The 16,277-nt window shown below is 36.0% G+C and overlaps 1 protein-coding gene across 1 annotated transcript in view; it reads left to right on the top strand.

Annotated features, from left to right (window-relative positions):
* Positions 1-286: 286 nt before the first annotated feature.
* Positions 287-16,277, top strand: part of FRY (furry homolog (Drosophila)) — a gene marked incomplete at its 3' end in the record, with an annotated part of 67,044 nt that continues 51,053 nt past the window's right edge. Inside the window, exons 1-10 of the mRNA XM_009574489.1 lie at positions 287-463; positions 908-999; positions 1,201-1,373; positions 3,393-3,553; positions 4,399-4,509; positions 6,572-6,726; positions 8,802-8,901; positions 9,227-9,398; positions 10,815-11,071; positions 13,014-13,160. Of these exons, the coding sequence (XP_009572784.1) occupies positions 287-463; positions 908-999; positions 1,201-1,373; positions 3,393-3,553; positions 4,399-4,509; positions 6,572-6,726; positions 8,802-8,901; positions 9,227-9,398; positions 10,815-11,071; positions 13,014-13,160 (1,545 nt within the window). The remainder of the gene's footprint in view (positions 464-907; positions 1,000-1,200; positions 1,374-3,392; positions 3,554-4,398; positions 4,510-6,571; positions 6,727-8,801; positions 8,902-9,226; positions 9,399-10,814; positions 11,072-13,013; positions 13,161-16,277) is intronic.

Genomic DNA, 16,277 nt, shown 5'->3' with positions numbered 1-16,277 from the left:
GAGTGCTAGATGAGATAAGCCTTGTATCTGACTCAGTATTGGCATTCTTACATTCTGAAGAGGAAAATCTGAGCTTTCCCTGAGCTTTTCTTCTCTTCTTGTTCCGGCAGCAAATTTCTTTGAGTGCAATAGCAGCTTTTTAACCTTCTCACATTTTTTGCTTAGTGGAGATGCAGGATAGAAAGAAAAAAGTCAATTTAGCGCTTCAGGAAAGGCTGAAGGCCTTGTTGCATTCACATCTTTCAAGGCAAGACAGAAGACAGAAAAGACAGCTTTCTAGAAGACAATGAGATACAGTGAAGCTGTTAACAACAGTGCAGTCCTACTCTATGGGAGGAGTATGTCAACTGTGTGTACAACCACTGCAGTCAACACATCCAAGAGTGTACTAGAGCGGTGTCTGCTAGGAGCTAACTTGAATATAGGTGGTCATATAGCTACAGCTTTACCAAGTTCAAGAATGGTAATGAAATATTTTCCTGGGGTCTGGATATCTGTTCTGCACTTTACAATGCCTCCAGCACCCAAACTAGATGGTGTTAAGCTAACATGAATACGCCTGCTACCTGAAGATAGCATGCTTTTTAGCACAGGAACCTTGAATATTAATTAATTTTTATCCAGTATTTCATTATTTCATTTCCACATTTTCAATGAGGGCTAAGGTAGCTGTTAACAGTTTGTTCAAGAATAGTTACAAAGACAAAAATTTGATCATATTTAGTTCTGTGTGGATGTGTAAGCACAGTGTTATGATGAAATATCCAAAAGCAGTCAAGTTCCTTCATGACAAAATGCTTGAACTGGAATTCTTAAATCTCACTACTGTATTGACATTTCTGAAGTTACTGGTTTTTAATGTATGCACCTGTGCATATAAAAAATGGTTGTTTTTTTAAATTCCAAGAACAAGAAACGTCGAGAACGCCGAGATCTACTAAGACTACAGTTACTGCGAATTTTTGAACTACTTGCTGATGCTGGTGTTATAAGTGACAGGTAGGACTATCACTCATCATAAATATTGAACTTTAAGTGAAATAATTTTCGGTGTTTACAACACTGAGTTTATGTCAGTATGTTCTTTGAAGAATTGTATAATCTATCATCAGATATGGAGATATTTTTGCATTTCTTCAGAAAGCTGTAGTATAACTACACTGTTACTCTATATTAATGTACACCTTTCCTTTATGCTAGTACAAATGGAGCCTTAGAAAGAGATACGTTAGCCCTTGGAGCCTTGTTCTTAGAGTATGTTGATCTGACTCGCATGCTTCTGGAGGCTGAAAATGATAAAGAAGTTGAAATCCTTAAGGATATGAGAGCACATTTCAGTGCAATGATTGCCAACTTGATTCAGTGTGTTCCAGGTATGGTGCTAAATTATCTCAACATGCTATGAAATTGCATTTATTATATGTATTGGAAAAGTAATTTTTTTTTTCTTTTTTTCTGTGCTTTTTTCACTGCTTGTGAATTGTCATATAGTGAATGTAAAGGGGAATGTGGACAAAAATGTGTTCAAAAGTCTGTTAAGAGCCAAATAAAAAAACAGTAAAGCTTGTTGAAGCTTGTAGTATTCATATATAACAATCATCTTTTTAAAAGCCCAGGAAAGAAATGGTCTTTGACTTCTAGGGGCTCCAGATTTCTTTGACATAAGGCCTTATTTGCTTCCCTTTCACTTTATTGCCAGACTTTTCATAAACTCAGACAGGCCTTGAAAAATATGGGTAGGTGCAGAAATGTACAATATTAAACATGGTGAAAAACTTGCCTGAGGTGTTGAGATTGTATCCCATATTACCTGACTGCAGTTGTATCGCAAAGATTTCTCCAATTTCATGCTTCTTATATATTGCAAGATCGCTTCAGAAAAGTAATGTAATTCCATTAGCCGCCAAAAAAAAAAAAAAAAAAAAAAAAAGTCTGCTTTAAAGTCCATGTAATTGCTGGAAGATAAACTCCGGAGATTACTCAGTCTATGTAAATCTGCCATCTCCAGATCATTTATGACAGGACATAACAGCATTGGTAGCAACAAATAAAAAGGAATTCAGAAAAGTACAATAAGGGAATAAATAATGAAGAAATGTTTTCATGTAAGTTTCCAGTGTGCAAATTTTGTCAACGTCATATAGTTGCTTTCAGTTGTAAGATACATAAAAAGTATATAATAGTTAAACAAGATAAGGAGTGGTGTCAAGTTCTTAGCTGCTGTTAACAAACAAAATACTGAATTTCTTTCCTTTATTCCTGTTCTGAATTATGCTCATTAACAATACAGAATTTCTTCAGTAGTTACATTGCCAGGAGTATTTGCAAAGGCTTTCCTCATTGCATTTATTCTCACATTCTACAAGGCACATGGCAGAGGACTGCATGTTGTATGGATTTTCCACAATGAAACAGCCATGTTGTATGTTTTGAGAGAGTGCAAGAAAAACTGCTGCATTTCAATAATTCAGTATGTAATTCTGTAAAGAGATGTATTTTCTGCTAACTAGGCGGCTTTAAAATATATCACTAACTAACAAAGCCATAACATTTAACTCCGAGCAAACAAAAGTTTATTGTGTCAACATCTATCATCTTTATCCACTGTTCATATTGATTTGCATTAGTATTGTCTAGTTAGACTTTGTTGGCTTCCAGCACAGTTTATAGATGAAAAATAATTGGCCAGTAGCAGTTTGCCAGTCTCTTTAATAAACGTAGTACCGCATCTGCCATCATGTTTTGCTTTGGCGAATTAAAACTGTTGTTTAAAAGATTTCTATTTTTCATCTCCACATGGTTAAGAATTAATAGATATTTTTCATTTGCTCAGGTAATTTAGCTGTTCAGAAAATATACCACATCTTTGTCGTAAACAAGCAGGCACCAAGTTTCTTCTATTTATTGTCCCTACCTGTTACTGTATTAGAGTAAGACATATGTATGTCTGAGCTTGCATTTAAAGGATTGGAAAAAACAAGTAAATATTTACCATTAAAGGAATGCAAGAGGCATTGAAAAGCCTGATGCTATAATTAGTTTCTTGCGTGCTGTCTCTGAAGTCAGTACATGTACATGTTGTATAGAAGTCAGTACACGTACATGTTGTATAGAAGTCAGTACACGTACATGTTGTATAAATGTATACAAACATGTACCGGTTTGTATAAATACACATTAATTCAGAACTGAAGGTTCTTAGAAAAAAGATGCATCTTATTCACTACGTTAGATTTTTTAAAGGAGCTTAGATACTTTGGAGTAAGTGTATACTGAACATTTAAGAAAAACTCCCTATTTATAGAAATTTGAAATTCATGCTACCATCTCTGCCACATGATTGTGTATTTACCATTAACGAATCACAACTATTTCTATTTCTGTTCACTTAGTTCACCACAGGAGATTTCTCTTCCCTCAGCAGAGCTTGAGGCATCACCTGTTCATTTTATTCAGCCAGTGGGCAGGACCTTTCAGTATTATGTTCACACCGCTGGACCGTTACAGTGATAGAAATCATCAGATTACAAGATATCAGTATTGTGCATTAAAGGTATTAAAGTTTTACTGTCAAAATCAGTAATAGCAATTTTCCAGACAAAATACAAGTAATTGTGGGTTTTATTTCCTTTTATTTCACAGAAATTTGAATTGGCATACTTGATGCAAACTTGTATACTCATACATATATGTATAGTGGTATCATAGAATATAGCAGTATGAGCCTGAAGTTATGCATTTTTTTCTTTGTAGACACTTTTCAAGGCTAATTATTTTCAAAACCAGAATGCATTTTAAAATTTCACGTAGCTGTTCATAAACAGGCTATCAGATTCAATTGGAGGATATTAGGCTCTGAAATTAAATTTAGTACCAATTCAGTATCACATGCTCATCTCAGGACTGTCTCCCATGCTTGCCTGGAGACATGGTCAATAATAATAAAATACTTTTGCGGCAAAACCAGTTGCAACTCACCCACGTAAGTAATCTGGGAAAATAATAGCTTATGTACTTACATAAGCTGCATCACTTGGTATACAACAATTCTAATTTTTGCAGAAAGGTGCTATTAAAAATTCTGTGTATTTTAATTGTTTTTGCAGCTTGATTTGTAAAGATTGGGTAAATTGACAAAATGTATCTTGAAGAATGGGGAAACTGGGCTGTAATATTGCTGCCAAAATGCAGGATTACCAGTGTTATTTTGAAATCCAATAACATCTATAGCAACCTAATTATTGAAATCTAGCCAAATCAGCTGTTACCATTTTCACCATAGTTCCCTCAAAAATAAAAACAAGTGGCAGTCCTGTTAGCCTGGACCCAGGCTCAAATAATTCTGAAAGGTTTATTCACGTTACTTCTTTGTGTAACTAAAGTTCCTTTTGTTTTTAGGCCATGTCAGCTGTGCTCTGCTGTGGACCTGTATTTGATAATGTTGGTCTTTCCCCTGATGGATATCTTTACAAATGGCTTGATAACATTCTGGCTTGTCAAGATTTACGTGTAAGTACTCACCAAAACGCACCACTGATGAATAATTTTAATCTCTTTACTGGGTGAGTAAAGAGTTCGTGACTGTAAGAACTATGACTGTATACATTCTATTTTGAGCAGGAAACAATAGCTTTATGCAAGGTTCTAATACAAAAGTGTAGTTAATTTAAAAGCATTTAAACAGTAAAAATTATTATTTCTGAAAATATAATGTAGGTAAATAATAACCTAAAAAAATTGCCTTATGGTTCAGTATTGCTTGCAACAGAAATTTAAGCTTTTCATCTGCTGATAAAGAAAGGTTAAAAATGGCACGAGCTCAAAAATATTTGTACTTCTATTTGGAGTACTTCCACCCACCTGCTTCAAGTTTCTGTGGAATAAGAATGTAAAATCCCTTCCTGGTTGGTAACATAGATGCTGGTGAAACAAATCTGAGTGAAAGTGCGTGGGTAGATCTTCCAAAGAAGTCAAGAGGATGAATGATTCAGGAGAGGAACAAAATAAAATTTTTTTTAAAGAACACGTAATAGATTGTTCTTGCAATTTTCTCTTCCATTTCTGTGAAGATGGGTTTCCCTGTTGACTTTGTAACTACCCAGTCATATTTCTATATTTATAGCTGATTGGACTCTCTCTTTGATTAAGGAGGAGTAAATTGGTGATTTACATCAAGTGGAGAGAGAGAACAATAATCTTTCCCTTTAGTGGAGAGAGAGAACAATAATCTTTCCCTTTGTGATATCTTGCACTTTGACCTGCTGTTCTCCCTAAAAGTCTCATACCAGCACAGGTGACTGTGATTGCTAAAAAAATGCAGACAGCAAAGCCTAAAGGCTTGTGGAGCAACTAGAGGATACATGCTGTAGAAATGGTAATTGATTAGGAAAAAAAAGGTTGGACAAATTAGAAGAAAGAAGGGATGGCTACAGAGAAAATCTTTTGGAAATTAGATAGGATTTTGGAATGTTGGTAGGGATGAAGCTATAAAGATATGTGTAAGTGATATGTATAATTGAAATTCTTAGGGATGTGGGAAGGAAACACACAGAACAAGAGAAAGGAAAAGGTACGCTTTTGCTCCTGACATGTTTTCATTGTCATCAACAAATATTATATCACCATGTCTAACTGATCATTAGTATACACCACTCATAAAGTAACTGGGGACAAAAATTACCTTTTTTTAACTTTTCCCCTTGAAGTGCAAAATTTGGATATGATAGGTGAAATTTGTTTCCCCTAAGCTAATTACTGTAATTCATGATTAATCATTGTAGTGAAGGACTGTAACTAAACTGCATTGCCTGTACAATTAGTTCAGATTTAGGTGAGAAGAATCCTACCCGGTCCATTAACGTTAAATATCATTTGCAGTCTTTACAAGTAGTTACCTACACTTGGTGACAGAATATTAACAGGCATTAGTGTTTGGTGTTCTAGTCCTATCCTCTACTGAAGGATCACAAAGGCACAGTCCAACCCTTAGTTGTGATGTGTTTGTAGCAGTGGTAGTACCAGGATTAAGTGATAAAAGGTCTATAGGGAGAGTCATTAGATTGCTTGACGTAGTTGGATTAAACATACAAGTTTGCATACCCGCGGGCTTGGAAAAGGTATTTTTGTCTACCTTGCTACTGTGTTAGTCAAAAGAAGATTAAACCTGAAAGTGTGTCACTTTATGAAACTCACATGAAGTAGGAAATAAACATTAAACAAATCAGTTAACCAATACAAATGGAAGTTGCCCAAGAACACCTATCAAGTGTCTTAGATTTTCCAAAGATTCTGCTTTTTTCTATGCTTAATTTTGGAAACCTCCTTTGAAAATGTATTTCATTTATGTAGTTTTCATACATACAGTTTTCTTTCAAGTGAGGAGTATTGAAAACTGAGTCACATTTCAACTCTGCTATCCCTAAAATAAATTTACGATAAATTTTCTGATTTCTTTTTACTTACTTTGAATACTGCGTTTTCCCCTTGTTTTGCCTATGTCACTCTAAGAATTCTAGAGAATGAGCATATTTGATCTCACCAGTCATGTTTTGACGTGTATTTATTTGCTCAGGTTCATCAGCTTGGCTGTGAAGTTGTAGTCCTGTTGCTAGAACTGAATCCTGATCAGATCAATCTCTTCAACTGGGCTATAGATCGATGTTATACTGGATCATACCAGCTTGCCTCTGGATGTTTCAAAGCCATTGCAACTGTGTGTGGAAGCAGGTATTAATTAATCTATTAATCTACACTTTCAAATGTAAATAAAAATGTAGGTTCAGCTTGTGTTGTAGAAGAATTGTTAGTCACACTTACGTTATATCCTCTCAAACAACTCTCAGGGTCTGTATCGCTTTATTTCCATGATTCTGAAAACAAAGTGATGCGCATGGTAGAAGATGCTCTTACTATATGTATATTTGAAATCTGTGGCATTTTTATGCTATTTTGCTCAGGAAGATACAAAATAACCACAACACTTTAATTTGAACATAGGTCATAAATCTAGTTTCAAAAGATTTGGCATGGTTTTTCATTTACTTTATAAAAGGAAAAACATTTTAAATGTTATTAGCTTGAAAGTAATTATTTTGGTTTTTTTGTAACTGGCTTTCATTTGATTTGGTTACCTGTTCCTTTTCTGTAGGCTGGTATCATCACTGCTGCTAATGCTAAGCAAGCACAAGCTAAATGAAGACACAAATACAAATACTGCTTTTGTGTCAGGCCTTCAGAAAATTTTTTTTTCTTATATCTTTTCAAGACAAAAGTTATAGAGAAATTTAATGGTAGTCTAAAAAAAGAAGATAATTTGCACCTAATTAAAATCTGAAAATTTTAGTCTTGACAAAAAATAATTTGGCAAGATATGTGATCAACATAGTTCAATAGAGAAATACTTGGGATATAGCAAATCAAAACAAGTGAAGTATTTTAGAATTTATCTGTAAAAACATTTTGGGTTTTTTTTGTTTGTTTTTACAGGAACAACTAGATTATAGTCTGCATTATACTGAGATTTTAAAAATATGAATGGAATTTTGTGTTTGCAAATTCAGTTATTTTAAGATTTTTTTTTGTTTAATGAACACATAAACGTATCAGCCAGTGTTTTTTCCTCGGATTGTGTTACCTATGCCACTGTGCCCTAAAAAGTAATCTTTCACATACCTACAGTAAAAATTGAGAGTATGATCTGCATGATTTACTTTGAAGGGAAAGTCCGATTTCTATCAAGTTGGGGATTTTTATTAATACTTGAAAGCTGTTAACAGTTTTTCCTCTGTTGTCTATCAACATGTATAGAGAGGCCACTGCTTAAACTACTTGTAAAATGAGCAGTAATGTATCTCATTGTTGATGTCTGTCTTTCTACATAGAAGCCACTTCCCTTAACTTGCTTTTTATTATTATTTTTTAAACTTCGGGGAAGGGCAAAGAGACAGGTGTAGAGGGTGCATTGCAGCTAGTATTTGGAATTACCAAGAACGTCCCATGCCACACATGTGTTTGCCATATTTTTTAACATTAAAATATCCAAATAGGCATTCTGCAGCCATCCAGGAGCACAGTAGCTCACATCTAGGATGAGAAATGGATGGTTCACAATTGAATCAGGTGCATTTACAAATCATCATTAAAAAGCGAAAGCTTTTTTAGTGAAAATCCAAACATTGTAACATGGGAATTGCTCTTCTAGCAATATTCTCATTAGGCTAACACTAATATGTTTAACCTTACAATTAATGTTGACTTTATAGATAGTGGACTTTTTGAAGCAGTTCCTCCTGTTGACTCTTTGAAAACAATTTTGATAGAACTGTCTAACATCTGGGAGTGTTCATGTCAGAGATAGTGCCTTTTCCCCAAAGGGACTTTGCAGATTCCAAATATTTTAGTTGCAGCTTGGCTTAAGAGGAAGTACTTTATCCCTGGAAATTTTCGTGCTACCCATCTTCTCTCATGGGTGTTGGCCTGTTCCATAAACAGTTTATGTTATAAATTAAAATGAATTAACAGTTACAGACACAGGTATTGCATTTCTCACTGTGAGTAACTCAGTGCATTCCTAAGCATTAGTCTAAGGTAATTATAAATAATCTTTTCTTTCTTCCCATTCACCAGATGGCCCTTTGATCAAGTAGCGTGTATTCATAAAAGCTCACTTTCCCATATTCTGGTGGTAGAACAGAGAAAAGAAAAATGACATTCTCTTCAGACCATATTACAGAGTAAATCAGAGTGAATATAATCTGCATTCCTCACCAACATTCAGAAAAATGTACTGTTTATTCTTCTAGGAACTATCCTTTTGATATAGTGACGCTTTTAAACTTGGTGCTCTTCAAGGCATCTGACACCAACAGAGAGATTTATGAAATTTCCATGCAACTTATGCAGGCATGTATCAGCTATTTTTTTTTAAAACAACCAAATGCATGTGTCCTCCTATCTTTGGGGGTTTTTTGTGAACTTATAAAGTACTGTTTATTTGGTTTTTAGTTTTGTTTTGAAAACAAACAATTAGTTTTTTCTTGGCTATAAATACTTACGGGAATATTTATATAAAAATTAATGGAAAAATATTAATTATGGTGTCTTTCAAATGTGGAGAGTATATTCCAAAGCGTATAAATCATTCTCTGATATCTAAACTTGAAATGCTGACATTTCCTGAATTAATGAATTTTTATTGTCTCATTACATTATTTTTTCTCTTTCATAGATCCTTGAATCAAAGCTTTTTGTTTATTCAAAAAAGGTAGCTGAGCAAAGACCAGGCAGTATCTTGTATGGTACACATGGTCCATTGCCACCTCTTTACAGTGTCTCGCTTGCCCTTCTTTCATATGAACTAGCAAGGATGTATCCTGAACTTACCCTTCCACTTTTTTCAGGTACCTATATCTCTTTGACTTATTATCTACTTTACATTTTTGTACAAATGGTAGAGTGCTAAGGCATTTCCATCTGTGAACAGCAATTCTGTTTATAAATTTAACTTGACCTGGTTTTATTCTGGTTCAGGTCAGATCAGATTTAGGAATGCAATATATATTTCCTAGAGGTACTTAAACAAAGTACAGAATAGCTGTTTGAAAACCTTGGTTGGGGATTCTGTGCTGCTTGTGTCATCCTAGGGTAACTTTGAAATTACAAGGGCCCTGGATAAGTTAAAGTGACATTGGCAAACTCTACTATAATGGGTTCTCGTGTTAAGCATAGTGATTCTTCTTATACATACATTTATATAGATGATACTTGTGAGGATAGAATTCTTCATTTTATATAAACATGACTTTAACTTTGGGAGGATTGATTGCATGTGTCCACTTTTACCAATGATTCAAATCACTCTGAGTGAGTGACTTCTACCTTCTGTTATTTGGCACATCTGCAAGTCATTAGTTTCATTTTAATTTTATCAGAAATATATTTTGTCAGGGTTACTGAGAAAAATGTTAAAGAATCAGATCTACAGGAGCACCATTCAAAATATGCCCACTCTGAGACCATTCCTGGGAACAATTACATTTTGAGACCTATCTGTCTGGTTTTATCCATCTAATGTGTTGCTCTAGTTTTTAAGTAACAGAATGCAATGTCTGTAATCGTGGGAATTCTTACTGGCTTTTAAAAACCCATTCTGTTGTTTTTACTCAGTCTGTAGGGGCTGGAGGAAGGGTGAAGGAACAATACATCATCCATTTCTTAGTGCCCAAGATACCATGAGTTATAAATAACTTTTTTAGGGAAATTCTGATGGCTCATTTATCTTAAAAAAAGCAAATGTTGTTCATCATCACTGTTACCATCTATTCATGTTGCTGTGGTGGCTATGTTGTTTAAAATAACTCAGATACAGTCCAAATCAGAGCCCCTTTCTATACATCTAGAATCGTAAGGAGAGAGGACAGTGTATGTCTTGAAAATTTTTAATTGTATTGATTTTTGTTGTAATTCTCCAAGAGCTCTTGAAATTCTCGAATAACAGCCAGTAACTGAGTTATCCTCTTTACTGACATTCATTTCACTTAACACATAATATGGCACAGTAACAAGGGGTGACTTTCTGTTTCTAAGCCCAGGCTACGTTAGTTATTTTAGACAGAAGACCTGAGCAATTGCTTGCTATTATTGACCATTAAATTAATATTTCTCTTCAGGAAGCTCACGTACATGCTTTTTTATGCTTGTGGCTTGCAAGGTAAAACCATCAGGTGGTCTAAAATATGTCAGAAATCTGATTTAAACCATGTATTTAAGGTTTCCTTCATAAACTAACATGTCCTTTTCAACTTCTGCTATTTTAGAGGTAAGCCAGCGATTTCCAACAACACATCCAAATGGAAGACAGATCATGCTTACCTATCTGCTACCATGGCTTCATAATATTGAACTTGTAGACAACAGACTGCTCCTCCCTGGTTCAAGCCCTACCACTCCAGAAGATGAACTGAAGGACAAGGATGGGGCAATAACAGTCACAAGCGGACTAAAAGGCAATGGCTGGGGCTCTCCTGAGGCCACCTCACTGGTTCTTAATAATCTCATGTATATGACAGCCAAGGTAAAGGAGCAAAACAAACAAAAAACCCAACCTGTAAAACAATTTCTGAAATTTTCAAACTTACGTCTCTTAAGCAAAAGATACTTAGGTTTCTTCCCTCTGATACCAGAAATTTTGCACTGGAACAGTCTGTACTAATCAGGCGCAATCTTCTTTTTGAAGAAGTTCCTTCACTTTTTCTTTTAAGGACAATGCTAAAACTGTTCTCTTTCAAAACATGAACAAAGAAAAGTGTTTCACCCTTTAAAAAAAAAACTTAATAGTGAGAGCATTAAGCATTAGTTATAGAGGAACTAAGTTCAGTTCCCTCCTGTATCACCTCCCTGGTTAATGTCTAAGGTAGCAGATGAAAGTTTATTTGGGGGTGAGAATGAGCACCTGGAATTTGTCCTATTGAAGCTCTTGTACTGTCTAGAAAACACTTAAATATTCTTTGAGAGAGAGAAAATGAAAAAATTAGCATAAATTTCTAAGGTGATAGTTAAAGCATTCTTTTGTAAAAGGGAAGGTATTTTACATCCCAGGTCCTGATAAAGGACCAGGGATTCCTTCTTTCCAATTACTTTTTCATGTAAAATGCCTAAGCAGCTGGTGGAGAAGGTACCGGGAATCCATCTTTTCCTTCTCTTTGCTGAGTTGCAGGCTGCTATACTAGTGTGCTGTGCCTGCTCTGGTACTGCTTTTGCCAAATTCAGTACATATGTCTGAACTGCTAAATACCTCAGGAAGTAATGCCTGGTACCTATGTCATATGGGACAGAGTGGTTCACATTTCCTATCCTGCTCAGGGTTAATCCTCTCTCGAGCAGAATGTCTGTGTCCATGCAACATAGCAGTTGATTCTGGATCTTGCCTCAAGTTGAGGCCCTGTAAGTAAAACAGAATTTATTATTTTGTGTGCATTTTGCCATATGAGCATGTCTGAAGTAATGTGGGGGCTGTGCTTCAGCCCACCAGAATGTTTGTTTGATACTTGTTGCGTATCCGTGGTATGATACTGGCTCGTGAATTATCTAGTGGTACCGAGCCTCGAGGATATTGTTAGAGGAATTTTATGGGTTGAAAACAGATGTAATACAGTCTTATGGAACAAGTTGCTTCCAAAACCACACAAAGTTTTTGTTCCAGATTGAACAAGTATGCTTTCTTCAAACCATATTGAATGACCTAGCTTTGAGGCTGTATGTGTGATAAAGGGACTGGCTCCTGCAAGTGCCAGTGTAGATGCCGGTAGATGTAGATGCCAGTGACAGTGTAGATGTATTAAAGCATTTTCAGTAGAATAGCATGACCTGGAGATTGCCACTCCTCTCCTAGCAGAATGTCAGTCTGTGCAGTGGTTAAAACAGTCTTCTCAAAGTGGGAGCCAAAGATTTTACATAGGAAAGAGAACAGCTTCAATTCTAGACTCCCACATCCTGGATGCATGCACTAACCATTTAAATGACTGGACAAAAGGGAGTCATTCCTATAACTGTGTCTTGCAAAAGAGAGCGAAAGCTGCTTGTTTCCAATGTGAAAGCAAAGGGCTGTCTAATGCTTAATTCTGCTAGGATTTACTCAGGAGAGAGGTGCTGAATTGTTCACTACTGTGAAGGCTGAAGCACTTAGGTACAGACATGCAGAAACAGAACTTCAGTTGCTTGAACAACTGTAAAGATGAAACCCAATAAACTGCTTGATTTTAGGATCACCTTTTGAATTTACATTCCTGACAGACTTTTTTTTTGTGTGTGATTTAAGTCCTTCTGTGGATCTGAACCTAAATACTTTTAAATAGAATTTATGCTCTGAAGTCTGTCAGGTAGCTTTTGAAAGTACTGTTTTGTCACTTTTTACAGCATTTTACTGTTGGTTTTGTATGAGAAAATGCTCTAAAAGAGCATGCCTTAGCTTAGAAGTCTGCATATTTCAAGAAATGTATACCTATGATCCTTTGCAGTATGGAGATGAAATTCCTGGACCAGAGATGGAAAATGTCTGGAATGCTTTGGCCAACAATGAAAAATGGAGTAACAACCTTAGGATAACACTGCAGTTTCTCATTAGTTTGTGTGGTGTTAGCAGTGATACCATCCTTTTACCTTATGTAAGTGTTTGCATTTTATTTACTATTGGTTGCATGGGTTTTAATGAAAACAGCTATCACCTGCAGAAAATGCATTTCTGTTTCAAAAATAAGTAGTACCAACATATTCCCTGGCACACTGTACAAAATTAAATCACAGGAATAAATGAGCCGAGAAACTGAAATTCAAGAAAGGAATTGAGTAGTGGGAATCTCAGTCTCCACCAGTGGAGCACATCTCATTTCAAGCAAGAGGTGGGCTCCTCTCAAGCAAAGAGCAACTTTGCATGTCTGTGTAAGGGGCCAGTAACAGGGACTGGCCGTAAGTTGCCAGAATGAACAAGAAAAAATATTAGAAATACTTTTTCATGTCAGAATTGCATAAAAATATGCAATTTATGTATATATTTAAAATTTTATTAAAAAGACAGAATGGCTGTTCAGAGGTTAAATAACTTGCATGAAGAATGAAGAGAAGTAAAAATACTAAATGCTTATAATTTTTGTCAGTAATCAATTAGTTTACAAAGCTATTAGTTAAATTTTGAAAGTCCTTTAAACAATGGATGTTATATCATGAATGGGACATAACATGCTATGATCTTATTAGTTTGTTTGTTGTAAAGATTTAGGTGTTCCTTCAGAAAAGCATGTGGTTTTAAGAAAGTGCTACATTCTCTTCTCCTTTAGCAGACTAAGGCTTTCTGTGGGACATCTCAAGAGGCACAAGATAGCTAACCTTTATAAGCTCCTTACCGTATCAACTTTTGCCTTTGCATGGCTGTCATGAATTATATAACTGTTCCTGCAATGTACAAGTCAAACTGTGCAGGATATTGTTATTATTCAAGTTAAAATAAAATCAGGGCTGTCTGAGAAAAGCAAGATAGTCCCATTCCCATGTTCCTTATTGCTCAGTTGCTGGATGAAGCAGAATCTAAATTTAGTAAATTTTCCAGGACAATTACAATATGCTATTTTATTAGTTAGCCTCTTTCTATTGATTTCCCTGAAATAAATTTGAAATTACTATTAATGTGATTAAACTTATCTAAAAAGCTTCATAAACATACTTCATTTACAGTTGCTGAAATAAGACTTTGCTTAAAGTCTTTATGATGACTGCTCTGCATAATAGAATAAAGGAAATACAGAACACCCTAAAAATTTTCAAGATGTTATTGTACTGTAGACAACTTGTTGGTTTCTTTTTATTTGTAGGGTTTACTGTTCTATATTCTCAAATCAGTGCATAGATATGCAAAGTCAGTGTTGCCTAGCTAATCAAAAGAGGAAAGATTTGGAAGTGGAGTTGCTGTAAGAACAAACTCAAGGTTTATATACGAAGACAAAGGGGTTGATCCCAAGTATCTTGAGGGTAATGAAGATCTTTCTATCAATTGTGACAGAGTGACAGAGCCTCTCCATTCAGTGTTGACCATGCTTTGAGCAGGAGGTTAGATGAGAGACCTCCCAGGTTCTTTCCAACCTGACTGATCCTACAATCCATGACAGACTTGGGATCAGGCCCAAAGGTGGCCTCCATCAGGAGGAGCTATGTTGACAGAGAACAAGTGGAAATCACAGAGATAAGAGACAAAATGAGGGCTGTTTTATTTCTGACAGCTATTAGGAATAAAAAAAATAATTAAAAAAAAAAAATTAAAAGGAATAGGGGCAGTTTTCTAAAAGGAAGGAGTAGTCCTGTGGTGAGTATATGACTCATTCCTAAATCTGTAGCCTGATTGGAAATGCCTGATAACCCTGTCACCTCTTGCCCAGGAGCCCCTCATATATCTCATCCCCCCATCCAGATACTTGCCAACCCAGAGCTTTCAACACATCATTTTGCCAAAACTGTTGCCATCCCACAGCTCTGAGCAAGCTACCTCAAACCCCCTTCCTACCCATAGCACTTTTTCTTTCTTCGAATTCTTTCCAAACACCCTTGCCTCGAAGCCTTGGCTCTCACAGTCCTGTCTTCCAGTTCTCTTACTCCACAAAGAGAGCAGTCTGTTTTGGCATCTCCAGCTTCATCTGCTCAGCATCTCTTATTTTGCCTGTGGGACTTCTCTGCTCTCCCTCCCAGGCTTCCAGTGGCTGTTAACAAGGTGTCGTCGTCTTCATTGGTGGTGGCAGCTGACAAAATTCCTGTGTTTTCTGCCACCCTGTTAGTCTGTGTTCTGTAATGTTGAGTTAAAAGTCTGATTCTCGGATTTTGCAAAATCTGGAAAAGTTTTCAACTTCTGTAGGAAGCCTGACTATACTTATGAGTCACCCCTTAACTGATAGCTTTGTCTGGAGTAGGAAAATACACAGGGCTTATCAAACGCATCTGCTTAGTGTTCTGATAATGCCCTGGAGTTTACAGATAAGAAATCATACCTAACTCTGCTAACTACACAAGACTGCTGATACCATAAACATGTATCTTCCATTATCATGTAGATAACACATACACATTAGCAAATAAAGATAATTCGAACAGTTTATCAGCACTGTTCCAGCTCACCTGGGCTCAAAAGACCACATACTTGCAAGATTGCCAGTCTACCCATCTCCTTTTGGAGCCCTCTGTGCCCAAGGCAGTCACCAGCTGCTTCATGCCTTCAGCCATCTGTTCTGCCTGTGTGGGTCCAAGCCAAAAGCATGCCTGACTTAGATTTTTTAAATTTTTTTTTCAATCAGCTAAATTCATTGCTTTGTCTCTTATGTTTCCTTTAAGCATTTTTCCCCAGTGCCCCAGTGCAAATGGGTGAGCTGTCCTTTCTTTCACATACATACTGAAAGATTTCTTAGAATATTTACAGTTCAGAAACCTCTTCAACAAAGACTTAGTGGAGGGAACATGACCCCTTCTGGGGTGAAAGAAGCTGGAAATGGCACTGTGAGCCCAACTAGAAATGAGCCTCGGAAAGGAGGTGGAAAGTCCCTGGGAAATTTTTAGCACATTAGAGTAAAAGAGTCTTTGAATATGTGCATTTCTCTACTTTAAGCAAAACAAAAGGAAAAATTGGGAAAGAGAAGCAGTCAGGAAGTTATTTTAATGGAAGTATTTAAGAGCATGAGAACAGCAATACTTGGTGAGGCCAACAGGCAGTTCAGTCCAGTGTATTAGCTCCACTCTAAGCATCTGTT

The sequence above is a fragment of the Fulmarus glacialis genome, unplaced genomic scaffold (assembly GCF_000690835.1).
Source record: "Fulmarus glacialis isolate BGI_N327 unplaced genomic scaffold, ASM69083v1 scaffold36273, whole genome shotgun sequence".
Lineage (NCBI taxonomy): Eukaryota > Metazoa > Chordata > Aves > Procellariiformes > Procellariidae > Fulmarus > Fulmarus glacialis.
The sequence above is the reverse complement of the archived record's forward strand: the minus strand, read 5'-3'. Positions and strand labels throughout refer to the sequence as shown.